General features: G+C 40.7%; 1 protein-coding gene across 1 annotated transcript in view; it reads left to right on the forward strand.

Moving 5' to 3' along the window:
- The window catches only part of LOC134220631 (uncharacterized), a 32,205-nt gene extending 28,051 nt beyond the window's left edge, over positions 1 to 4,154 (forward strand). The window contains exons 4-5 of the mRNA XM_062699732.1: positions 2,263 to 3,660; positions 3,969 to 4,154. Coding sequence (XP_062555716.1) covers positions 2,263 to 3,660; positions 3,969 to 4,142 — 1,572 coding nt within the window. The 3' untranslated portion in view covers positions 4,143 to 4,154. The remainder of the gene's footprint in view (positions 1 to 2,262; positions 3,661 to 3,968) is intronic.
- Positions 4,155 to 27,199: the final 23,045 nt, after the last annotated feature.

Below are 27,199 nucleotides of genomic sequence, written 5' to 3' on the forward strand. Positions count from 1 at the left end.
GCGGAACGGCTTTCACAGTTTGAACGATTGAAGCTAAATTGTAGTTTGTCTCTGGGAGTTGCGGATAGAGTCAAAACGAGTGTCAAAGAATCTCCAAAGTAAGCTGTCAAAAGTATCCATCGCATCGAGAGAGGTTTTGTGCATTTTGAGCGCGTAGGAGAGAGTACACGTATAAATCAACTCATACTAAATATAGCTCATTTTGAACAAATTTCAATGTTATGGCGTCAATTTAAATATATCGGCGGATTCAACATAAGTGGAGGGTATGAATTAATTTAACATTCGTCACGTCAATTTATACGATGCGGTAAATTGACGAAATCTTTGTAATTAATTTTATAAAGATTAACATAATGATAATTCAATGTGAGAAAATCGTAACGTGTACAGTGAACACTGAGAGGAAATTTGAGAGTTTCTAGCAAAACATCTTGAAAATTGGATTCGATCGAGTCCGCAGCTCCCAGGTTTGTCTGCATTGCACAGCTTCATCGCAATATTTACAGTAGTATTTGCATTTAACAAAGTCGATATTCCGGTAATCGATTTATTTAAAAATGTATGGACATCCCCACACTGTAAAATGTCATCGAATAAATGTGTGACTACTCACCGGAAGATGGCAGTAGGGTTTTCCCGCATAAGCTAGAAAAAAACATGTTTAGATTCCTCTTTGCTCGCTAGATGATGTTGTTATCACCGGCAAATTGTTCGCCATTTCGATGTATGGAAAAACTCGAAGTGAACCATATTGTTAATATAATATATTTGATGCTACAGAACATTGTACGATGATTAGGTGAACTTTCACTCAGCTTTCGGATAATTCCCAGGTAACCAAAAGTTCCGTTAAGAGTACGTTTCGCGCTTAAGCATCTCAGTGAAGCTGATTAGCGGAAAACTTACTCTTAAAGGAACTTTTGGTTACCTAGGTTTATTAGAAGCTAGATTGTGTATTTTTGGATGTATTGATCGATTCGAATCAACTGAAAATTATATAAAAGTTCATTTAATCATCGAACAATCTCTTAGGGTCTGTTCACAAATTACGTAACGCAAAAATCCGAGTTCTTGACCCCCTCCCTCCCCCTCGTAACAAAAAGTAACATTTTTGGTACCCCCTCCCTCCCCCAGTGTAACGCGTAACTGTGAAAATTTTAAAGGCAGATTTTTTTCCTTCTCTGAAGCATTTGGGTTTTGGTATTTTTTTAACACTGTTAGAATAGGGACGGCATATGATCAAAAATTAAGGATATAAAGAATGCAGCTAGTAGAAACGAAAATAGAACTTACGATCATAACCATTTACATAGTTTTGCGGAACTGTGGTGTCGAGTAATGCAATATTCGCTTGGTATTTTTACGCATATCAGTCCCGCTATGTCATCATGCTTGATTTCGATAATGACTAATATCTATTCGATAACAATAATCAGCAATTCTTTCAATCAGTGGTTCAAAAAACATTCAAATAAATTTTTAGTCGCGTTATGCGTAACATTTGGTTGTACCCACCCCCTCCCCTACCTTTTAGTGTAACAAAGTATAACGCAAGTTGGACCTCCCCCCTCCCCCCAGAAGCGTTACGTAATTTGTGAACAGACCCTTATGGAGTTGTTGTGTAACACACCAACTGCCCTTTTGCACTTCTGAGCTCAATCGAGCCATCAGAACCAATTTCCAGATCAAATGAGTGATGGAGGTATATTTTCCTATATATTTTGGCTGAAATCCCCATACAAACTTTAAATCAAATGCGCCAGTTTATGCAACCAGCGATAGTGCTGAAATTTTGAGAGATTGACCCAAAGTCACAATGTGGAATTTTACAACATTTTTTTTTCTGGGCCTGTCTACTGTAGGTCGCAAATTCTCGACTCAAGGACAGTTTTGATGATCAGGTAAAACCCAAAACAAAATTCTACTTGTTTTGTCATTTATCCGTTATTAATCACGAAAATAAATGGAACTTTAGAAAAAATAATTCAAGCTCTTTTTAGTGGAATGTATTCAACCGTCTAAGACGAGTTTAGTAAATACTTTCCATTTAATTCCACTTGGTATTGTTATCTTTGCAGATACGTATTTTGACCTCAACTGTGAGGCCGTCTTCAGTGTCTCATACTTGATTCGACTTAGTCGACTTCAAGTCTTCCAATTTTTTGCAAAAGTAAATGTATAATTACGTCCTTTCCTTATAGTACTAAGATAGTCTTAATTTGGATTGATAGCTTTCACTGAATAATTTTTCATCTTCAGGATCGCTTGGACAACATATCCACCGATTTGCAAGAACTGAAACAACAAATGATAGAACTATGCGGATTTCTTCAAAACCCTCCAGCACAACCCAGCCCAACGGAGCCCCAATCCACCGATACAGGTCCACCACCGTCGACTCAACCAATCTGTATTGAATCAAGCATCCCGGATGACTCATTTGTAAGCGTGACACCAACAGCTCCTACGCTTGACGACATCGAGGGCCGCATTTCGATGATGGTTGAAATAGTTTCTCTCGACGATGAACGAAGACTATCTCAAGTTTCGGACGAGAGTGATGTACGCGATCATTACCTCTCGGCGGTTGAGTGTGTTCCAGTACCATCTGAGCCCCCAATGGTTGAAGACGCACAAAAGTGTACGCTGGCTGAACCAGATAATTCAAGATTCAGTGAAATATTCCCCGTAGAGCAGCTGACGCGAAGATCAACCGCCACTCAGACAATGGAGTCTCGCGGAACTCAAACTGATGTGGAAGAAGTAGCAGATTTCGTTGAAGAATCGGCAATATGTGACAAAGAAGCAACTCGCCTGTCTACAGCAATCGCTGATCAGCGACCATCCGTGCTTTCCCAATTACATAAAAGAATCTCCAGTTTTGTTGGTATTTGTGTGAAGGAACCAATTGTTCAGGAAGACCAAGCACGCCGATCAACTCGTGTTTCAATAGTGGAACCTGCCACTATTGTGGATTTAGAAAAGGGCTACAGTAAAGAATCTGTAGAAGACATAAGCCAAGATAGACAAGACCTAATTTTAGAAGGTAAAGAAGAACAAAGACCATCGTTGGGTGCTGAAGTAGATTCAGAATCCATGGGAGACGTCCAAAAGACCGTTTCACCACAAGATCAACAGAAATCGTCGTCCTTGGTCGTAAATGCTGAAAGCTCCCCAATTCCCCTTCATACTGAAGATCAAGCATCAACTAACTCAATAGATAGTGCCAAGGAAAAGGACCAACAGAGCCGACAAACCGTTGAGTCATTTGATGATTATGTGAATCCGCAATCTGAAGCTCATGATGATATTCGACAAGATTCAAAACAATCCATAGAAAGTGTTGCTTATGAGCCCATTCTAACCACCGATCCAACAAATCAAAGGATAACGGAAAAGCAGTTGGACAATTTGGTAGACAAGCCCAAAGACAGTGTCTTGCTGCAGCAGTTGAGCGAAATTCCGGTTCGTGACAGGCCAATCCCTGGACTTTGTGATATTGCCATGAGTTACCAATGCAAACAGGTGGATGCTGCTATTGGACGTCAATTTATGAGTCCCGCGGAAATCTACTCGTGCCATGCGATTGGTCCAAATCAGATGATGGTGCACTGGAAGGTTGCACCGCAATTTGCTGATCAGATCGGTGGATTTGAGGTTTGTTTATAATCACGAATTTGATGTTTTATAATCTAATTTTGAATGTCTTTTTTTACGCTAATTAGCAATATTCACATATTGATTTGTGCTTAGATTTGCTCAAACAAACAATTTTGGTGACCCGAGCAGCACACTTGTGGTATTATAATAGAGGTTTCTGTTACCTACATACAACTGAATTCAGTTACATTTGAGTTGCAGCAACCAAATCGTTACGAATTCTCCAAGGGGAAGGGCATAAGAGTCTCGTATGAAGCATGATCTTGTTTGCCACTTGCTTTTATCAAACGCTTTTTTCGTTCTAGATCTACGTTGACGGCGAAGCGAGCTCGTTCTATTATTCCCACCGCAGGCGGACCGGTCTTCTTGAGGACATCGATACGAGAAAGCAACACCGAATCGTTATCTACTGCAGCCCGGAGAGTTGGATCAGAGAAGCGGCACAATGGGCCCCAGGCGTGTTCTTTTATCATCTCTAATAAAACAAATTGAACAACTTTTATTTAAACTCACGTTTATTTCTTTTCAAATCATTTACTTTCCGGCGGTGTGTGTACAAATCGTTGTAATTTCTGCTCCGAGGACATTAACCATTCCGGAGACTGTCGTGACTTCGTGCAGTAAGGTGTATGCTTGATTGAGCGCTTTGGGTTAATAAGGTATCAAAGTGTTGTATACGGATAGATTTTATGGAATACTTTTGCGAAATATGTTGATAGAGTGAGTCAATAAATTATGTCTCCAAGAAGTATATTTTTTTACAATTGAGAGCATAAGCCAGTGCTTCAAATCTGAACTACCTATAAAACTTGAATGCATTGTTGTTTCTGTCCGGAAATTTGCAAGATCTTAGGACTTTGGAGCTTTAACTCAACTAGCTCACCAACAACAAACTTACTCGTAGAAGGGGAGGGAAATGATTAACGAGTGAAGCTTTTTGCTGCAACGACGTTCACAAGAGAAAAGGTGAAATCTGGGATGCCAGCTGTTTTCGCAGTTCAAGATAGTTAGGTTAGGCTGCTGAATATTGCACCTGTTGGCTTCAGCGATTGAGTTGCTGGTCGATGAATTCTCGCCCGGATTTCCATATCGAAGCTTGGAATGACGAAAAAAGCTTTTGTTGTGGTTGTACATCGCAAGTTCTGAACTCAAGGACAGTTTGGATGGTCTAGCACATCCCAAAAAAAAAATTCAAGTTGTTTTGTCATTTCTCCATTACTAATCACGAAAACAAATGGAATATATCAAATTTACTGGGTAATACCACTTGGAAAAATTTGGGCCTGAAAGGGTTTTAATGCAGGTTTTGGCCCAATACACCCAGGTTTTTTATACACGGTTTGGTTTTAGTCGTTTGAGACCTTCAGCGTCAATGAAACAATGAGTTAACCCCACGAAAAAATTCACAAAAAATCAAAGAAAATTCAGGCGGTATTTAAAAAGCTGTAAAAGTTCGGGTTAACCTGGAAATTAATGAATTCCAACCGTGTAAAAAAACCTGGGTGTATATGGCTTTTCAAGTGCTCAATCCTACTTTATCGATAAAGTAAAATTTTTGCTGAGTAGCATTTATTCAGCATCCGAAATGCTGAATAAATGCTTAATTTTAAAAACAAGAAAAAAAAGTTTTTTGAATGGCATTTTTTCTAATAATTTTTATACAAAGTTTTTTTTCATATTATAGTATTATAATATTTATTTCATATTTAAAATGGAACACATTTTTTCTGTCTTCGAGCGAGATTCGAACTCACGCTCTTGCCACCCGACGCTGTAGTTGTCATCGCCCTTACAAGCTGGCCCATAATAGAGAGATGGTAGTGGGAATAATTTGGCCCAACATAAGCATTCCGCCCCTTCAGAAACATTGAAACTTAATCTAACTCTTCTCAGAATGCAACCATCACAAACGTCATACCCAGGTGCAATGAAACAGCTACAGTAGTGCTGCTTTAATGCATCAATCGAAAATAGTGCAATGGAATAATAAAATGTAGCTAAACTATGTAATTAGTGATAGGGTTAGGTTAACAACAAGAACTCCTGTCAATGGTCGGAATAAAAAACCATTCTGCACGTTTTCTATTCTCAAATGTAAGTTCATTGGACAAATAGTCCCCGCTATATGGTTCCATGGGGGCCCTCCTTAGCCGTGCGGTAAGAAGCGCGGCTACAAAGCAGGACCATGCTGAGGGTGACTGGGTTCGATTCCCGGTACCGGTCTAGACAATTTTCGGATTGGAAATTGTCTCGACTTCCCTGGGCATAAAAGTATCATCGTGCTAGCCTCATGATATACGAATGCAAAAATGGTAACTAGGCTTAGAAACCTCGCAGTTAATAACTGTGGAAGTGCTTAATGAACACTAAGCTGCGAGGCAACTCTGTCCCAGTGTGGGGATGTAATGCCAATAAGAAGAAGAAGAAGAAGAAGATATGGTTCCATATTGGGAAACGTTCGACGTTTGAACACTACAGGCTTTAAAGTGGCACTAATGTAGCGGTTTCATTGCACTTAACGAAAAACAACATTGTGCATTCAAAATGCTATTATAAGACTATACCTCTAAAGATTGCTTTGAAAATGCTTATATAGAACAGCCAGATTTTCGAAAAGCTTATATACAGCTATATACAGCATGGAGCATATGCAATGCCGGTATAATGCTACTATAGTGCTTACTTTCATGCTTATTGATTACCTGGGTATAATACCTAAATGTTTACAAGCTCGGTACACGTCAACCGAAAATACTCCGTTAAACACATCGAACATCGCTTTAAGTTGTTTAAACGTCGTTCAAACGGCTTCATTATAGAAAATTGCGATGTCAAAAACGAGCTGGCTACCATCTTTATCAACCGTTTTGGCTGACGTTTAAATCAGTTAACTCACTCCGTCAGGTAACAAAGATATTGTTTGCAATCCCAATACGCAATACAACTTCGAACGATGACCTAGTCTTTTCCCATGGAAATACCTTCGATGAACTCTGGTCACTCAGCACACAACTCGAGCTATTAAGTAACCGAGATACGACCAGTTCAAAGGCCTGACTGTAAATATTTAAAAAAGAAAAACAACACATGCAAGCACGCGGTCGGCTGTAGTGTCCACTTACACGGTTTCGATTGTGTGTTGGGATGGTTACAAGTACTAGATAGATGGAATACGAGCGGCCGAGCAAATCAATAGCAGACCAGCAGTGCAGATTAGATCACCATCGAAGTGAGATGCGTTACCTCGTCGTCGTCGTTGTTATCGTCGTCGTCATCTACGTTTGCGTCGGAGCTATGTGAATAATCATTGAATGTTCTATGTTTAATTATAAGTTGATGAAATAATTTAAGTAAATTTTAATAAAATAAGAATAAAGTTATTGAACCTCCAAGTATGCGGTACGTGTTCTAGAGACAAGAGTAGTGTACGTTATTGGTTGTGAAGAAGATCTCCGCAAACATGCATAGTGCTAGCAGTGTACACCGAACATAACAAACTGCAAGGGCTCCGATCTACCACATCTTAGAGGCGAATCACATAATGCAATCAAACAGATATAAATAACTGATTTCTACATATATTTTAATTGTCATTTTCAGATTTCCTGCTAGCGATAAAATTCTATAATTGCTTTTTGTCATGCGATTTCTGAAACATCGTATTTGGGCGTTGTTCAACATGATATCCAGAATATCAAATACTACTTTCATTTTCATGTAGCTAATAACTGTAACTAATTATAGCCTCATTATAGTCAAATTCAGTTTTTCTTTGAATTCTATTTCAGATTTTATTGAGAATTTTATTAACATAAAATCAAAGGACTGAGAAAACCGAATTTTGCTTTACCAAATACCGTTTATTAGGTTCAATTGACAGCATTCGGTAAACATAATTTAACTGATTTACGGTTATTCTTAAATATATGTATGTATTCATTCTGGTAGAACCGACTGTTCGGTTAGTTTGACAGATAGAAAGCAATTTTAAATTAAACGTTTGCTCGATTATTTTTTGTTGAGCCGAGCAGACAACCGAGCGTTCAGAAAATAAAAACTCGGTTCAATTTCAATTGAGTTCGGTCATATATTCTAAGTGTGTAGATATGGGAATATTCAGTTCTTTTTGAAAAAGGCGACAATATCAAATGTACTGTACTCACAAAAAAACTCCGCATTATATTCATGCGAAATGGATTCCATATTTTCGACACATATATACCATGTGCCCACATGCATTGCATGAGTGTTCACACATACTATCCATGTGGGTCATAGTATCCATGTGTGAATTTGTATGCAATTAAGTATGAGCCGACGCATGATATGCATATTTCAAAATACATGGATTCTTGCCATAAAGTATGTGTCGATTTTCCTGAGTGTGTATCCAGTGAAAATTGATTTTAACATGGGATGAAAATATTTCTCTTGTTAGTTACCTGTTCCATCGTTACACTCCAATTTCTTGTCACTAAAAAAACACGCACACAATACATTTTATTGCGGGAAACAGTTTTAGTCTTAAATAATGGCTGCCAATTTGACAGAAAAATCTAGGTTACCAAACTTCAGTGATTCAATTGTCGTTTTACATTTCATTCGGTAATGTAATAGTATGCGGCAATATTTTGTTTTTATCGTACGATTTGTTTTTTTACCGAACACGTTAAAATTTACAAATCGTTCGGTAAAGTTTTACAATAGTACGGTAAAATAAATCATGTTTACTAAAAAATTCAACTTAATTCACAGAGTGGTGATACTATGCCTTTCTTGCATTTAGCCAAGACACCAACCTTATATGGCGCTTATATAATTCGATGCCATTTTCTTAAAAACTTTTAAACGCAATAGTCTATCGTTATCAAATTCAATATTGATCAACAAGGCTTTGTCCCCTGACGAATGCGACTTGTTGCGAGATAATTGGTTAAGAGTTACTACATGAAAAAGTGTTTTTCGCTTTTTGCGTGCGCACACGCACACACACACATACACACGGACAGACAGACATTTGTTCAGCTCGACGAGCTGAGTCGATTGGTATATAACATCATGGGTCTCAGAGACTTATATAAAAAGTTCAATTTTGGAGAGAAATGATAGCCTTTCGGTACAACTTTGTTGTACGAGAAAGGCAAAACTGTAATTTTCTATGTTTACCGAAATATTTCGTTATTTTTTTTACCGAACAGCGACATAAGTTTTAAGTGTGTACAATATGTAGCGACGAAAAAAATGGCAGGGTACTTTACGGAAGAAAATAGTGATTTGGCTCCGTAATGCTCAATGTGATTTGCAATCACCAAAATAGTTATGGAATAAACATATCTTTTAAGCAGCCTTTAGTTTGTTTTATCAGCCACCATTTCCGTGGAATCGAGAATAGGTCTTTTCCTTGATCGATACTTGATTCTTCTGTCAGTTTCACCGCTGGCTTCGGGGTGGCACGTTTCAACCCAAACGATATTTTAGTTATTGCAAGTTTTGCGAGAAAGAGCTTTTTGGGGTGTGAAAAAACCCAGATTAATCCACCTAGCGTTGGTGGTGCCTTTCTCGCATTTAGTTAAGACACCAACCTTATATAGGGCTCTAATGGTTCGATGTACCATTTTCTTCATTACTTTTAAACGCAATGACCGATCGTTTTCAAATTCAATAGTGATCAGAAAGGCTTTGTCCCCTGTCGTATAAAACTTGTTGCGAGGAAATCGGTTGAGGATTACAATGCGAATAGTTGTCTAATGTTTTTTTTAAGCTTTTGTGTACACAAATACACACACACATAGGGTAAAGTGACCAATAGTGGACCCCCAACCAATAGTGGACCCTCCAGCCATTATTGCATTATTACTGCACAATGTCAACTTTTCGCTATAAAATTCTATCGGGAAAACCTACCTTACAGTCCTATGATTTGATTACATTCATTGGAAATGCTATGGAAAGTCAAATTAGATGATTTTTTACAATTCTATAAAAAATAAACACGACAGTGTCCATTATAGGAATATTTTGGGGGGTCCATAATAGGGAAGAAGAACGTCCCGAAACGGGACATGAAAATCAAATGAAGTGTCGACTATAGGGAAGCAATTTCCTATTATGGACCCCCAGGGGGTCTACTAAAGGGCGAATTCAGTTAGACTTTAAAATGTTAATTTCAACGAATAACGTCGTGTATTTGGGTGTTTTATGTATGTATCGTGAAGAGGGGATGTAGAGCTTGTTGTGAGATAACAAGCAGAGTTAATATTTTGAAAATTTCTAAGCCGTATGACAGGAAGAGCAAAATTCCGCTACTAGGGGGTCCACTATTGGGCATTTTACCCTACATACACACATACTGGCAGGTATTCTTGATACCAGTCGTGCAGAGGGAAGCAGGCGCGAAGTCGACCCTGCCCACCTTCCGAGGACATAGGGCGTGGTAAGGCCACCTGGAAAGCCGGCAATGCGCTGGCACGATACCATGGTGTTCTTCTAAAAAAGCGAGTCACGATGTTCGATGCTGCAAGGACACGCAGCTAACCTCGAGGGTGCGTTATGCACTGGCCCCTCTTTGAAGCATTACTTTCTGGTTGTACCGAAGGGACGATGGGCTTGGCGGCAATGGAAACGGTTTAGCTGGTCGGGGATGCAGTCCTGCCTCCCTCATTGGAGGTGGCCCCTAACCCAGCACTTCCTGGTCAACCCAGGATGTCTGTTGAGCAGATTCCCCCTCCATTGCTTAGGAAGAAAAAAAAACACATAGGGGCAGCAGGGACCATGTCCAAGGGCTTGACGACCCCTCCCAGCTGTCTGTGAGTCAGGGAGAACTGCCTAGGGCGTGGTGGGATTTAGCAGTGGGCTCTGCTAAAATCCCTCCCAAAAAACCACAAGTGCCCGTAAGCAGACTCTATCAAAGCGACTGTGTGCCGCTTCAAAAGCACAAGCCCAGGGAGTGCCATCAGCGCATCAGGATTGATCCCAGTAAGATCCTGATTATGGTATACTGGTTGCATGTTATACTGGTTGCCTAGGAGAGGATGTCAACTGCATCCGAAGGACGCGAAGAGGCGAGATGATTCTCGTCTTGAAGCGGGATGCTGCTCAGAAGAGTACTGAGTACAAAAAGTTGACGGAGGAAGTCCTGGGCGATGGGGTTCAAGTAAGAACTCTATGTCCAGTTTCGAACATCCAGTGCAAGGGCCTGGATGAAGTAAGCGAGGCTAGAGACCTGGACGACGCACTGAGAGATCAGTGCAATGTCGAGATCCAGGAATCTACGGTTCGGTTACGCAAAAGCTTCGCGGGAATGCAGGTTGCCTCATTCCAAGTACCTCAGGCTGAGGCCAAAAAGGTAATGGATAAGGCTAAACTGAAAGTGGGTTGGTCGGTATGTCCGCTAAGTATAAGCCAACCGCTTCAGACCTGTTTCAGGTGTCTTGGCAACGGTCATAAGTCTTATGACTGTAAAGGACCTGATCGCAGTAAGCTATGCCGTAGGTGTGGAGCTGGAGGCCACCAAGCTCGCAACTGTCAGGCTGCACCAAGGTGTCTGATCTGTCCCCCGGGTACAGACAACAGACACCTCACCGGTGTCCAGGCTTGTCCGGCCTCTAGAAGGATCCAGACACGCAGGTAACACAGCTGAATCTGAACCACTGCAAGGCGGCTCAATTGCTGCTACAACAGTCAGTTACTGAGTGTAAAGCTGATGTAGCTTTGCTGTCCGATCCATACCGCATCCCTGCCGGTAACGGTAGTTGGATTGCGGATAAGTCTCAGATGGTGGCCATCTGGACTTGCGGGCGATATCCCAGGAGATAGTATCATCACCTGATGATGAGGGTTTCGTTATAGCAAAGGTAAACGGAGTTTACTTTTGTCGCTGCTACTGTCCTCCCAGGTGGAGTATAGTGCAGTTTACTAGGGTAGTGAATATTCTTGCAGCAAAACTAACTGGCTTAAAACCGTTAGTTGTAGCAGGCGACTTCAATGCGTGGGCAGTGGACTGGGGATCCCGGTACACAAACGCCAGAGGTCATACCCTGCTAGAGTCGCTAGCGGTATTGAACGTAGTCCTGCTGAATGAAGGCCAAGTGCCAACGTTCAGGGGACCGAACGGTGATTCATGCATCGATGTGACCTTCTGCAGCGCGGGACGGACGGTGGAGCCAGAATGGGAGGTTCATGAGGGGCATACCTCCAGCGATCATCAGGAAATTCGTTTTATGATCCGGTATACCCCCGTAGCAACCACAAGGCGGATCGGCAAAGCCGATCTAGGATGGCGCACCTCGCAGTTCAACCCAGAACTCTTGGAGGAATCACTACGATGGGAGACGCGAACAACGGGATTAAGTGGCGACGTGTTAATCGATGTACTAACCCGTTCATGCGATGTGACGATGCCTAGGAGGACCAAACCTCCCGGAAACCGGCAACCTGTGTACTGGTGGACTGACACAATTGCAGACCTTCGTAGAACCTGTCTTCGAGCAAAGAGAAGGCTGCGACGTGCCAGAACAGACGCTGATAAGGTCGAGAGACGCAGGGTGTTCCAGACAGCGAGCAGAGCTCTGAACTACGAGATCAAATGTAGTAAGAGAGCCTGCTTCGAGCGGCTGTGCAGGATGGCAAACGACAATCCATGGGGAGATGCATACAGGATGGTGATGGCTAGGACCAATACCACGCCACCTGAGAAATCTCCGGGGATGTTGGCCAAAATAGTCGACGGGTTGTTTCCGAGGCATGAATCATCGAACTGGCCCGCTACTCCGTACGAGTCAGTGGACGTGGTATCGCTAGTGACTAACGAAGAGCTTATCGTAGCCGCAAGAAAACTTAAGCTCAATAAGGCGCCAGGCCCGGATGGTATTCCAAACCTGGCCCTTAAATACGCCATTCTTGCCAATCCAGATATGTTCAGGAGCTGCCTCCAGAGATGCATGGACGAAGGAAACTTCCCATATCGATGGAAACGGCAGAAATTGGTGCTATTACCGAAGCCTGGCAAACAGCCGGGGGATCCTTCGGCATACAGACCAATTTGCCTACTCGACACAGCTGGAAAGCTGCTTGAGAGGGTCATTCTGAATAGATTGTCGGCTTATACAGAGTGTGCTGGTGGCTTATGTAGCAACCAGTATGGCTTCCGTAAGGGCCGTTCTACCATCGAAGCAATTCGAGCGGTAACGGATACGGCCAAGATAGCGAGAGGTTTAAACAGAAGAGGTATTAGGTACTGCGCGTTGATTACACTTGATGTAAAAAACGCGTTTAGTAATGCTAGCTGGGCAGCAATTGCTGACTCCCTGCACCTATTGAGAGTTCCGGATTACCTGTGCAGGATACTGAAAAGCTATTTTCAGAATAGGGTGCTGTTATACGACACTGATGCTGGTCAAAAGTCGATCGTAGTGTCCGCGGGTGTTCCACAGGGATCGATCCTCGGACCGGTTCTGTGGAATATTATGTACGATGGAGTATTACGCCTAAGTCTCCCGGCCGGTGTGAAAATAGAAGGCTTCGCGGATGACGTAATGCTGGAGGTAACAGGAGACACTCTCGACGAAGTCGAACTGAAGACTTCATACGCGATTGGCAGAGTGGAGGAATGGCTCAACTCGAGGCGGTTGTCCCTTGCACATCACAAGACGGAAGTCGTGGTAGTGCATAACCGTCATGGGCTGCAACAGGCGAGGATAAGAGTAGGGACCTGCACAGTTAACTCCGTGAGGTCTCTCAAGCATCTGGGCGTGATGATCGATGATAAGCTCAATTTTACGAGCCACGTCGATTATGCATGTCGGCGGGCTTCATTGGCGATAAAATCTTTACCACGAATGATGTCCAACAGATCGGCGGTGCATAGTCAAGTGCGTAGGCTGATAGCTGGCGTAGCATTGTCTATCATCCGTTATGGCGTGCCGGCATGGGCCGTAGCACTAAAAGCCGAGTACAATGTAAAGAAATTGATCAGAGTACACCGGCTGATGTGTTTACGTGTCGCGAGCGCATATCGCACCATATCATATGAGGCGGTGTGCGTTAGAGTAGAGTGGGGCAAGAGTGCGCGTGGGGTAAGAGTACGTTTTCGATTTTTTGAAGTAATAAAAAAAGATAAACTAGCAGCACTGCATCAGTTTGACAGGTATTCTGGCCAACTATTATCATGTGTAATTGTAAACGATTTGAATAAACAACAAGGGAGATATGGAGTTAGATAATTTTTTGGTCATTTTGCTAAAAATATTTGGGTTTCCGCAACTAGTATTTCATTACCATATATACGTTCAATCAGGTGAACATTATACGATTTCGATAACCTATTGTATAGAGTACTTTATGGTGCAGAACACCAATTCGGTTGTATTTCCAAGAAGTCAAAACCATTACTTGAATAATTTTTGGGACTGTGGGGTAAAAGTACGCAGGAACCGGTGGGGCAAGAGCACGCATATGAATCTTCAAGTTCTGATGTCAAACCCGTATCTCCGGCCAAAATAAGACTTCTTCCAAAGCGTAAAGATCCACAACTGAGAAAAAGGGACAGAATTCGAAATTATAACAAGTTTTTAGGATAAGTTGAAGTAATTCGGTGTTAGAAAGGACTTAATGAACAAAGAACCCGAAGCGAAATAATTAAATTGTATTAGGACTTGTTGTACACCTAAACATAGTACGAAAACACAATTTCATCTAAATGATAATTTCATTTAATCAAAAGAAACATTCATAAATTACGCAACACTGAGCTGGGAGGTTTACGAGATGTATAACGATTCATATAATTTCTAGAGGATTCATACAAAAAGTGTAATATAGGGGGGAGGAGTGATGAAATAGCCAAATTATACATTACGTGATTGGTGGATTTTCTTTAAGGAAAATTCCTTTGTATACGCCACGTAAAACCTGTTGTATATTTTTACCTCTGTTAATTTTTGTATATACAAAAAACAATGGTTTTTCGTATAAAAGTGCACATTTTTAGGACCCCCTCCCCCTTCAAGAGTTACATAATCTTTAAACGTTTTCTAATATATGCTCATTAAACATCAATTAAATGTTATTAACTCTTATTTGTGTTAATATATACTTAAAGCACATGATTGGATCAATGCGTACTCTTACCCCACCCGATGCGCACTTTTACCCCACCGGTGGGGTAAGAGTGCGTTTTTCACTTGTCTTGCAATAAGGGTTCTACTAAAACGAATATCAATAATTTCAATATTTTTTGCACTGGGTAACATAAAGGAAGAGTATATAAATCATCGACACTGATTTGATATGCAAAAGCTTGCTTCATAAGGGCCACATGATCGATTGAAAACTAAGTGCGTACTCTTGCCCCACTCTACTCTATAGCTGGAATGATGCCGATCGACATACTCTTAGAGGAGGATGTGGAGTGCTACAACGAAAGGGACTCGGTGCAAGTGCGACGTGTCAAGAGAGCAGCTTCGTTGCTCAAATGGCAAAGAGCATGGGACACCGCAGTCAAAGGTCGTTGGACCCACAGACTGATTCCAGATGTGTCCAACTGGGTTGATAGGAAGCATGGTCAAGTCAACTTCCACCTAACACAGGTGTTGTCTGAACATGGCTGCTTTAAGAAATTCCTACACAGGTTTGGCTTCGCAGATTCTGCGGAGTGTCCTGAATGTGTAGGTGAGGTAGAATCGGCAGAGCATGTGATGTTCGCATGCCCGCGATTCGAGATAGAACGCAATGCCATGCTGCTTATTAGTGGTATGGATACAACCCCGGACAACCTCGTTGAGAGGATGTGCCGGAAGGAAGCTATATGGAATGCGGTGAACACAGCATCTCAACAGATTATGTCGAAACTGCAGCGGTGGTGGCGTCTTGAACAAAACCAACGTGTGCAGTAAGGGCACCTGTGATGCAGTGAACACTTTGCCCACCACGACAACCAACATGTCGCGGGTGGGCTGCGGGGACCTCAGTATGTAGATATAGAGGTCATTGCGGTTCACGCGCGGTGGTTGTTGTCGGGGTGCTCGTCTCCAACGTGAGATTATGATACGGACCGTTAGGTTACTATCATAGCTTGCGATCGACGGGTGGTGAGGTAGCCACCCTTGAAGTCGATGTTGTGTGTATTGACGTCAAGTGCGTTAGCATAGGCGTGAGCGTTCTCAATAGTCCCCCCCTGATGTATTGCTTAATTGCGGGCCGGGGGTACGGACTGGCGAAAGGGTTTTGGTTTTAGTGGGTCGGGTAAGAGTTACATTACATACCCATCCCCACACTACCTGAGTACCTCCTCAGGTGTCTGGTTGCAGATTTCCGTTTACCCTTGCTAAAAAAAAAAAAAACACTTACATACACTACATACACACGGACAGACGGACAGACTCAGTTCGTCGAGCTGAGTCGATTGGTATATAACATTATGGATCTCAGAGGCTTCTATAAAAAGTCCGTTTTCGGAGTGAAATGATAGCCTTTCGGTGCAACTTTGTTGTACGAGAAAGGCAAAAAGATGCAAGAATGATGTTTTGGATCGTGCTTTCGCTCATTTCCATACAATGAATCGCCTGCTTTGAGCGTGCTTACAGCGGCACAATAGGAGTTAACTTTCTGAAATCAGTATGGCGAAAGGCATCTAAGGCTCGATTTCTCAAAAATAAGCACTTTCATCAAAAAAATATTTGGTAGGCATGGTAGCGGACACCTTCCTGCATAATCGGTACCAAATAGTTTTTCATGAAAAGTTTCTTATTTTGAGAAAACCCGCGTTAGATGACTTTTGCCATACAAATTTCTGGCGGTTAACTCTTGCTGGCTGTTTTGCGCATATACTATAGCGCCTGGATGTGACAGCGGCGAGTAGAAAACCCGCCACTGCCAATAATTCATTGGACGTGTGAGCATTTCCCACACGGAAGGATGTCTAGAAGCGACCAGGAATCTACCTGAATAAGACGCAAACCACCTTAGCCAAGCTTCAATTTCATCTTCCCCTTAAACCGTCAAGCATGATCGTGCATGTGTGTGTTACACTGTTACACGGTACACTAATACTGCCAAACAATCAAGCGGTTGAACTGTCAAAAGCTCGCGCTTTTTTGGTCGCCATATTTTTTTCACCGAGCCGACGCCATCTTTTCCGTTTGCAATTTCAATTGCAGCGGTAGCAATGAAGGAATAGGATAGGAAAGCCATTTAACAAAAAGAAATATTTAATCGACGAAGATAGATTGCGATAACCATCGAAGCTTCAGAAGATACAACAAGTGGCCAGAGAAGACTAACCGATAGTAGAGCCGAATAACGACGGTAAGTAGATTCTACTTTTTTTGTTAGTCCTGCAATTTGGTCCTGTAGTTATATTTGTCTTATTTACTTCCTTCTAGATATAATCGCTCATACAAATGGATCGAAAAGCGTCTCTTATTCGTCGACGCCGCCAAAACCTTGATACGTGAAGTGCATTCAACGGTTTTTACCCAAGTCGCGGACCGTCCGGGAAGAATCGTCGCGTAAATGGCGTGGTGGTGGCCGCGGCAGAATAAGAATGTGTAGTATAGCAGGAGCATGCACAAAAAACAAAGACCTGCCTTGGCCGACCTTGGTGGAACCAGATTGCCCGTAGGTTTCCAATGCCCCGATGATTCCGTTCCAACCTATAGGTCCATATATGTCCTGCTCAAGCGCAGTCAAGCTTTGAATCGCTCCCAGTAGGAGCACACTGCCTTGTTTTATTTGATTACCAAGGTGCTGGGCATTTGGGACTTAAACTGGAGTGCAATGAAAATTGTTGCAAAGTTTGGAACTCGTTAGCTCGGGTTTGCTTCTCTTCTTGTACTATATAAAGAAAATAAAAAAAAATTTCATATTTTTTTACGCGCAATAAAATCTACCAGAAGTCACACATTGTAAACAAAATGAATAAGAAGAAGAATGACATTAGGTACCCTTATCTCCACCATGTCTAAGAAAAATCTAGTAGAATTGTGGTACCCATATCTAGGAGGTATCTATGAGCTTTCTAAGAGACCATAACTGTCAAATCCCTTCCGGTTCAAACGGTCTACTCGTCTAAAATTTGAGGTAGACACCGGTTTAAACGGTTGTTGCATTTGAGGCGGATTTGAGGTCTGACAGGTACTAGACATCGAAGAAAAATATCTAGGAGACTCATTTCTTTGTCTCAGAGATATCATGGTAGAAGTCTAGAAGATCTTTCCGAGCGGGTTGTTTTGATACTTCGACAAATTTGCACGGTAGTCTATTCGTCGGTGAGAAAAGCAATACTAGATAAAGATTGTCGCTGTCCGGAACATCTTTTGCTGAATGAAGGGAAAATATATACGATTTGACAGTTAGGTACCACACATGTTTTGGACAGCAGAACAAAGGGAACCGAAGCGACAATCTTTATCTGGTATAATATAAATAAAATAAATAAAAAAAATAAATAAAATATCTTTTTTCAACCCGCATCGCGTATGAATTTGCGTAAGAATGCACCGCTTTAAAATAAAATCGTTTTCATGGAATATAATTGGTTGTTTGTAAATTGGTTTGGTTGGTTGTAAACAAATTGGAAGTATGTACATACTTTCGATTGTTACATGACTGACCATTAAATAAGTAAACTTCTTCAATAGGAGTTCTGGTAAATATGGGAGTCAAGATTAGTGAGAAAACGAAATGGTTTGCTTGGCTTGGCTTCCCATACTTTGTGATTTCATTTCCTTTTTCAAAATAATATGCATTTAAAATGAGGCTTGTTGTTAGTATCGGCTTGATGACATACGGTTTGCTAATGCTAAGCTAAGCGATCCTCAGCGTTTTTCAACTTGATTACACAACTGCATACAATCCTCAGACTACAATCAAAGGACGAATGATTGACAGACGATGACCTCATAGCTAACGCTACATGAGCTTGAATAATAAAACCGGATGCACGACATATTCAAAACTGCTTCGGCGGATGCGGAACGAAACGAGTAACTGCGCTTCGGTACTGCACACTGGTGCGGAATGTATCATTCCGCGTCCGTCGATAGCACATTACAATCAAGTTATAAAATTCGTTTCAAGTTGATTTGGTATAAGTGATGCGGACATAGTTTGTCAGTCATTCGTCTTTTTATTTCAGTCTGAGGATCGTTTGCAGTTGTGTAAGAAAGTAGAGGCATGTATGCAGTTTCTTTATTATTGTTCTTGGAAAGAGCCCTACTATACCGATTATTTTTAATAACCCTTGATTATGAATTTGCTGCAATGTTCTAATTGAAATGTTGGTTATACGAGTTGAGCGGCAGTATCCTATCATTCCTTTTACTGTTCGATTTATGCACCCAGAAAAATCTTTGTAAAGAATGCACTGCCAGTAACCGCATAATTTCCTCATATGGATAGGAAACCCAGCAACGATAGAACAGATATGTTATAACAGGCACAAACAATTTTTAACTCGAATGTATTCAATATAAATCCACACATGAGTTTGATTTTTGCTACACATAAATTTAATTGTACTTTGTGGATAATAATTCAATTATTGTTTTATTTGGTCTAATAAACATCCCTAGTTTAACTTTTATATTTGTGGCAAAAAAAGTGGATTTCTTCCAGTTCAGCATTTAACACATTTTTCATTACCTAATCGAAATTCAATACGATTTTTTACTCAAATGTTCTTTTACTTCATATACACAATGTTTTCAAAAAGTATCAAAAATTCAACCGGATTCAATTCAACAAGAATCACAATTCTTATGCTAAAATAAGCCTCCTGTCAAATTTTCAGCTAGTTCGGACAAAATTTCGAGATGGCTCAAGTCGATTTAGTGTTTTTGAGATATTTTCAATTTTAAAAAAAATCTAACTAGAGATATAAAAGCCAAAAATCATCACAACAACCTCTGAACGAAAGCTTTTGATGTGCTCTACAAGTCTTGTGAACATTGCGATTAATTTCGTTCACGCTTTGACCATGTTAAATCAATTTTCAAGCTTTTAAGTGCATTAGAAGTCGTTGTTCCATAAAATTCTCGAATGTTTCATTACAATAATATTCGTCTTCTTTCTCTGGACATTTGAGTAATATTTGCCAATGTACGAATTACCGTTAAATTCTTAAAAATCAGATGCTGAACATTTGTCATAAATTTACACGCTCTGATTTTTTGAAACAAGTTATTCGAACAAAGAAGCATCGGTTTCCGATAATATTTGATGCTTTCAGCAAACGACTTCCAAATTTGGTTTATTGTACTATATGTCTGTATGCTTTTACCATCGCGTGCATAGTAGAAACAAGTGAAATCAAAGCTTCTTTATTCGAACAACTTGTTTGAAAAAATACTAACGTGTAAATTTATGACATATGTCCAGTTTCTGATTTTTAAGAATTTAACGGTAAATCGTACATTGGCAATTATATTACTCAAATGTCAAGAGAAAGAAGAGAATTATTATTATAATGAGATAGCAATGATATGTAATAAATTCAAGAATTTTGTAGAACAACGACTTCTAGGGGATACGGTGTTTTTATGCACTTGAAAGCTTGAAAATCGATTTAACATGGTCAAAACGTGAACGAAACGAATCGCATTGTTCACAAGACTTGTAGAGCACATCAAAAGCTTCCATTCAGAGGTTGTTGCGATGATTTTTGGCATTCATATCTCTAGTTAGATTTTCTTCAAAATAGAAAATAGCTCAGAAACACTAAATTGACTGTGTAAAATTTTATCCGAATTAGCTGAAAATTTGACAGGAGGCTTATTTTAGCATGAGAATTGTGATTCTGGGTGACCGGTTGAATATTTGATACTTTTTGAAAACATGAAGAGGTGTAATATACATGTATGATCCAATAACCTTTTTGTGAAACAATCTTATTTTCTTTACCCTAAGAGTAAAATCAGCAGTGATTCAAAACGTTCGGGGCTGTCAGTTTGAATATGAATATGAATATGAAACAATTACTTTCCCAGTTTCGGGTCCAACGGCGGTTGATCTGCAAGGACCATTGCAAGATACTTTGTACAATTTGTCTACTTGGGCTTCAAAGCTGGGTATCGAACTCTCTCCGGAGAAAACTGAGATGGTTGTCTTTTCAAAAAACATAATCCGGCACAGTTCCCTCTTCAACTGATGGGTAAGACAATCACTCACAGCATGTCTTCTAAATACCTCGGGGTCTGGTTCAACTCGAAAAGCACCTTCGGGAAGCACATTGTGTATCTGACACAAGAATGCCAGAAACGAATCAACTTCATGCGAACAATAACCGGAACATGGTGGGGAGCGCACCACCCTAGATCTCATCACGTTGTATCGAACAACAATTCTGTCGGCGAATCCTTTGAAGCTTCAGCATATGAGTTTTTGCTGCGGACTGGAAGCAGAAGCTACCGTATTCGAGGTAGCTTCTGCTTCGAGTCCGCAGCAAAAACTCACATGCTGAAGCTTCAAAGGATTCAGTATCGCTGTCTCCGTATCGCGTTGTGTTGTATGAATTCGACTCATACAATTAGTTTAGAAGTACTGGCGGGGGTACTTTCTTTGACAGATCGTTTCGCGGAATTATCGCTCCGGTTCCTCTCCGTTGTGAGGTTCTTAATCCATTGGTCATTAACAACTTCGAGAAGCCGCTTGAACAAAATTCTCAATCTCGATTCATGAGTATTTACCACTGGTATATGACGCTGGAGGTAAGCCCATCTTCGGTTGACACCAATCGTGTTAACTTTTTAGACTCTTACAGTTCCTCTGTATCATTTGGTCTGTCCATGAAACAGGAGGTTCATGGAATACCAGACTTCCTTCGTGCGGAGGTAATACCTACATTATTTGCAAACAAATACGGACACGCCAGCCAGGAGAGAAGCTTCTTTACAGATGGGTCAAAATCGAATGACTCCACTGGTTTCGGTGTTTTTAACGTTTTCCATAGCGCCTATTTTAAGCTCAAAGAGCCTAGTTCCGTGTATACTGCTGGGCTAGCAGCTATACACTATTCACTCAAGCAAATCGCATCCCTACCTCCTGACCACTTTTTCATCTTCACCGACAGTCTAAGTTCCATGGTTCAAAACATTTAATTTGGGATGAGATTTCATTCGAACCATGTGTCGTCTAATGTCCAATCACTACTCTTTAAATGCACATCTTTTTCGAGTGGGGCTCTCAGAAGGCAATCTCTCCGGCAATCTCAGAAGGCAATCTCTGTTTGCGGCGCAGATTACCAAGACATTGACCATGTCGTGTGGGCGTGCGAGGAGCATCGTGGCCCCAGATCTGCGCTAACTGAATATCTGCGGGTCCGAGGAAAGCAGCCAAGGTCTATTAGGAATGTGTTGGCGGGTCTTGATCTCGAATTCATGTCCCTTGCCTACCATTTTCTGAAAGTGGCTGATGTTAGACTTTAATCGTCGTCCACTCATCCCTTTCGTTGTCGTAGTCCTTTAAGAATGTCTCCCTCCTGTTGTCTACCGTTAAATCCCACTCGTATGTCTTCCTCTCGCTGCTGTCAAAAAAATGCTGCCAAAAAATGCTGCTGCCAAAAAATTTTTTATCTCGTTACAGGCGATTTATTGGCGATACGTTAATAAATTACAATGGTACATAAGTGAACTATTGTGTGACTTACTCGAGATTGAAGTGTGGGTTACACGATGGACTGTCAGGTGGGTTGGGGTTAACTGCACTAGCTTCACTATTGTTCATTTTAAATTTAGAAAATCAAGTTTAGTATACTAAGTGTTTGGGGGGATGTGCGTACGATTTGCGTACGCACAGCTTAGGTTGTCGGTGTCCGTTCAATGGTTGACCGTGTAAATCTTCTCTTCACGATCAAAACACAGAGAGAAGAGAGAAATGCGTCCTCAATAAACCAAGGTTATCGACACGACCCACATGACTTACCAACAACACAACCCACACAAACATACTTGACCACCCCATTACCACCCTAAACCACGAACACCCGACAACGATATTATTATAGTTCAGCAACTGGCAACAGCTGGTCATGGTTGAAGTGTATCATAGTGACTTATTGTGTGGTGCCCATCCTGTTCTTCACCACCCACCCATCTTGTTTCTGGTGCTGGGACAAAGCAAGATGATATCATGCACCCCCCTCAAACACTTAGTATACTACTTGATTTTCTAAATTTAAAATGAACAATAGTGAAGCTAGTGCAGTTTACCCCAACCCACCTGACAGTCAATCGTGTAACCCACACTTCAATCGACAGGTTGATTAATCTCGAGTAAGTCACACAATAGTTCACTTATGTACCATTGCAATTTATTAACGTATCGCCAATAAATGACAGACCCTGATGAAGATCCAAACCCCCGGATCGAAACGATGGCAATAATTTGAAATGAATCGACTGCTTTGAGCGTGCTTACAGCGGCACACTAGGAGTTAACTTTCTGAAATCAGTATGGCGAAAGGCATCTAAGGTTCGATTTCTCAAAATTAAACACTTTAGTCGAAAAAATATTTGGTAGGCGTAGTAGCGGATACCATCCCTCATAACCGGTACCAAATAGTTTTTCATGAAAAGTTCCTAATTTTGAGAAAACCAGCGTTAGATGTCTTTCGCCATACAAACTTCTGGCGGTTAACTTTTGCTGGCTATTTTGCGCATATACTATAGCGCCTGGATGTGGCTGCGGCGGGTAGAAAATCAGCCACTGCCAATAATTCATTATCAACATTTTCATGTGGCTGAAAGCCGAAAATCCAGAAAATTAGTCATTAATCCAGTCGAAATCCCCAAAAATCAACAATGTCGACAAATGCACACACGTCATTTTACACAGAAGTCAAAGAGCAATACGGACAACATACTGTAATGCTATTCAAGCAGTATGCTAACAGCAATACCAAACTAGGCAATATACAAAGTCGTGAAGAATGAATCGCCCGCTTTGAGCGTGCTTACAGCGGCACACTAGGAGTTAACTTTCTGAAATCAGTATGGCGAAAGGCATCTAAGGTTCGATTTCTCAAAATTAAGCATCCTAATCGAAAAAAATATTTGGTAGGCGTAGTAGCGAACACCATCCTTCATAACCAGTACCAAATAGTTTTTCATGAAAAGTTCCTAATTTTGAGAAAACCCGCGTTAGATGTCTTTCGCCATACAAATTTCTGGTGGTTAAAATTTCCGGCTATAAGGACTTCTCGCCGCAAGTAGTTCATGGGCACATCGGAGTGAGTGAACGATGTGAGATGGTGTAATTCCAGATCTCCGGAATCTCAGCAGGAATGAATTATTGGCAGTGGCTGATTTTTTACCCACCGCTGTCACATCCAGGCGCTATAGTATATGCGCAAAATAGCCAGCAAGAGTTAATCGCCAGAAATTTGTATGGCGAAAGTCATCTAATGCGGATTTTCTCAAAATAAGAAACTTTTCATGAAAAACTATTTGGTACCGATTATGTAGGAAGGTGTCCACTACCATGCCTACCAAATATTTTTTTGATGAAAGTGCTTAATTTTGAGAAATGGAACCTTAGATGCCTTTCGCCATACTGATTTCAGAAAGTTAACTCCTAGTGTGCCGCTGTAAGCACGCTCAAAGCAGGCGATTCATTATCAAACGCCGTGTCAAAATTCCAGAAAGCCTTGCTGAACGGTTCTACCAGAATGAATATATTTAGGAATAACCGTAAATCGGTTAAATTATTTTAACCGAATGCTGTCAATGAATTATTGGCAGTGGCTGATTTTCTACCCGCCGCTGCCACATCCAGGCGCTATAGTATATGCGTAAAATAGCCAGCATGAGTTAACCGCCAGACATTTGTAAGGCGAAAGACATCTAATGCGGGTTTTCTCAAAATTAGGAACTTTTCATGAGAAAATATTCAGTACCGGTTATGTAGGAAAGTGTCCGCCTGCTTTGAGCGTGCTTACAGCGGCACATTAGGAGTTAACTTTCTGGAATCAGTATGGCGAAAGGCATCTAAGGTTCGATTTCTCAAAATTAAGCACTTTCATCAAAAACAATATTTGGTAGGCATGGTAGCGGACACCTGCCAAGCCACTGCCAATAATACATTTAGATATCGCTTGACAATAATCAAGAACTTTATCGTTAGCAGGAAATCTGGAAATGTAAAATTTAAGTATAATTCCTTATTGTAGAAAACAGTTATTAATACCTTTTAAACTAACTGTGATTTACACAATTTACGCCAGCCAATGTCGAGGTCCAATACATTGATAAAGATGGCAGCCAGATCGTTTTTGACTTCGCATGTTTCTATCATGCAGTCGTTTGAGCAACTTAAAGCGAGATTGGGTTTGGTTTACCGAGTATTTTCCTCTGACATGTACCGAGCTTGTAAACATTTAAGCTTGACCGTATTTTTCGGTTCAACATTTGTTCTCATCTGTCAAAAGATGTTTAATGTACCGAATATTCGGTTTATATTCCAAATATTTTCAAGGAAACAAACGACTAGTCGGTTAATTGCTTTCAACCGATCTGGTTAGGTAAAAACCAAAACCGAGTACGGTATTATATTTTAAGTGTGTAAAGAATTTTCTGGGAGTCAAAAAAAAATATCGCGTAGATTTTCCAAACATTGGATTAAAACTGGAAGAATCAGGGGTTATGAAAGCCAATTTTTATTGACCACCAAAGTTCAAATTGCTCTATCAGCCCTCTTTTGTATAACTGTATTTACCTAAATAGTTTCTTGCTATTCGAAGCAGAAACGATTTATTCTCATTATCGTGAACGAGCTGCTTATCGAAGAAAAATATGCGCTTTTTTACATCGTGACTATTCGAAGCAAAATCTGTCTTATTTCACTTTGCGGTCTTCCCTCTGGCGTACTGGCGTAGAAAGCAACTAACAATATTCGTTACGAACGAATTAATGTTCTTGTTGTGCTAATCGAAGCCGAAGATGCTTTTTCTCACTTTTTTGATCCTCTCGAACGAGTTGGATTGCGAGAAGTGGCAACACGATTCATAACCCACTATTTTTGTTTTGCTAATATCTATGCAAAATTTGCTCAATCTTAGAAAAAATTAAAACGTTCAGTTGATCAGATTTAGCTTTTATCATTGGCATTTATCGACTCTTACGAGCATCGAACCACCGATATCGAATTTCTCAGACAAAAGATACGTCATCATTCCAACTGAGCCACCACTGTTCTCGCTTTGAAAGATGATTTCAGATCTTGACTCTTTTGTGCTACCCATCGATAGAGAAGAGCGTTGCATGGATATTTTGTCAAATTTCAAATTAGCATATCATTGTCTGAAATAATCCGATTTTTGAGAAACCCGAGCCATCGAACGCTGAAATTCTTCCATTTCTTTTAAACTTGTTCTTTCTTCCACTTGTCATTTCATGTGACGTTTACTTTCATAATGACTATGCCCTCCCCAGAAACTAGATCGAATTTGCCAAAGAATGCTGGTTGCAGAACCAGAAATACGCAGAGATATTGGTATTTATGTATCATTACTATTCATGTAGCACTGTTTACAATCACTGAGTATGAAAGTTACGTTCGAATAAAATTGATGTTCGGAATTCATCACAGCAGTAGGAAAATTTAAGAATTTTGACTAATGCAGTATTTTCTGTTCATTTCAAAATTATTGCAATTTTCAGTCCAAAATGTACTTTGAATTAGCAACAAACATATGATACATATAATAATATTTGAGAGCAAACTGCTTCTTGAAAGAGAAAATTCATGAAGCAGTTCCTAAAGAAATGTTTATGGAGAGTAGCTTGACCAATTTCTGAAAAAAAGCTGTTCCGGAGGAGCTTTCGAATAAATTTGAGAGGATTTTTTAAAGAAATATATCAGGAAGAATTTAAAGCAATTTCCTGTGAAATTCCTGCAGATTTGTTTTAGATAATTCCTGTACGAATTTCGTGGAAAAACGTAGAAGAATTTGTTTGACAATTGCCAGGTCTTCCTAATTTCTTAACCTTCAGATTTCTGAAGGAATAACTGAATGAATTTACAGAGGAGGCATTTGAATTAGGAATTCAAGGAAGATTTCTCACAGGAATTGTCTGTGGGTTGAAGGAAGGCATTTCTGTAGGGGTATTGAGCATGAGCATGAGCATGATTGACCGCCCACGGTTGCTACTCCGTTATTGCCAGGTCAGCTGAAATTACACAGAGAACCAATAGATGATGTTTGGGACTAACATCTTCCTCAATGTGTAAAATCTGGTGACCCAAAATCAAGCAATACCAGCGCCGGCCGTGTCCGAATGCAGGTCAATTGGGGAATAGGTAGGAAAATGATGACGTGATACTCGCTTTGATGGAAGCCGACGAGTCATCTGCACTTCCACGAGAAATCACTGGGATGTTGGATATATGGGGTAGGAAGTGTAGCAGGGTTCGTTTTGGTAAACGGTTTGCCGTGTGTAACGTGTAGTTTGATGAACACAATCGAACGCGCACTAGTTAATTGATTTATCGACCGCACTTAGCAGAACAAAATATTTCGATGATCGCGCGATCACTCTGCGTTCTA

Source organism: Armigeres subalbatus, chromosome 3, assembly GCF_024139115.2.
Source record: "Armigeres subalbatus isolate Guangzhou_Male chromosome 3, GZ_Asu_2, whole genome shotgun sequence".
NCBI lineage: Eukaryota > Metazoa > Arthropoda > Insecta > Diptera > Culicidae > Armigeres > Armigeres subalbatus.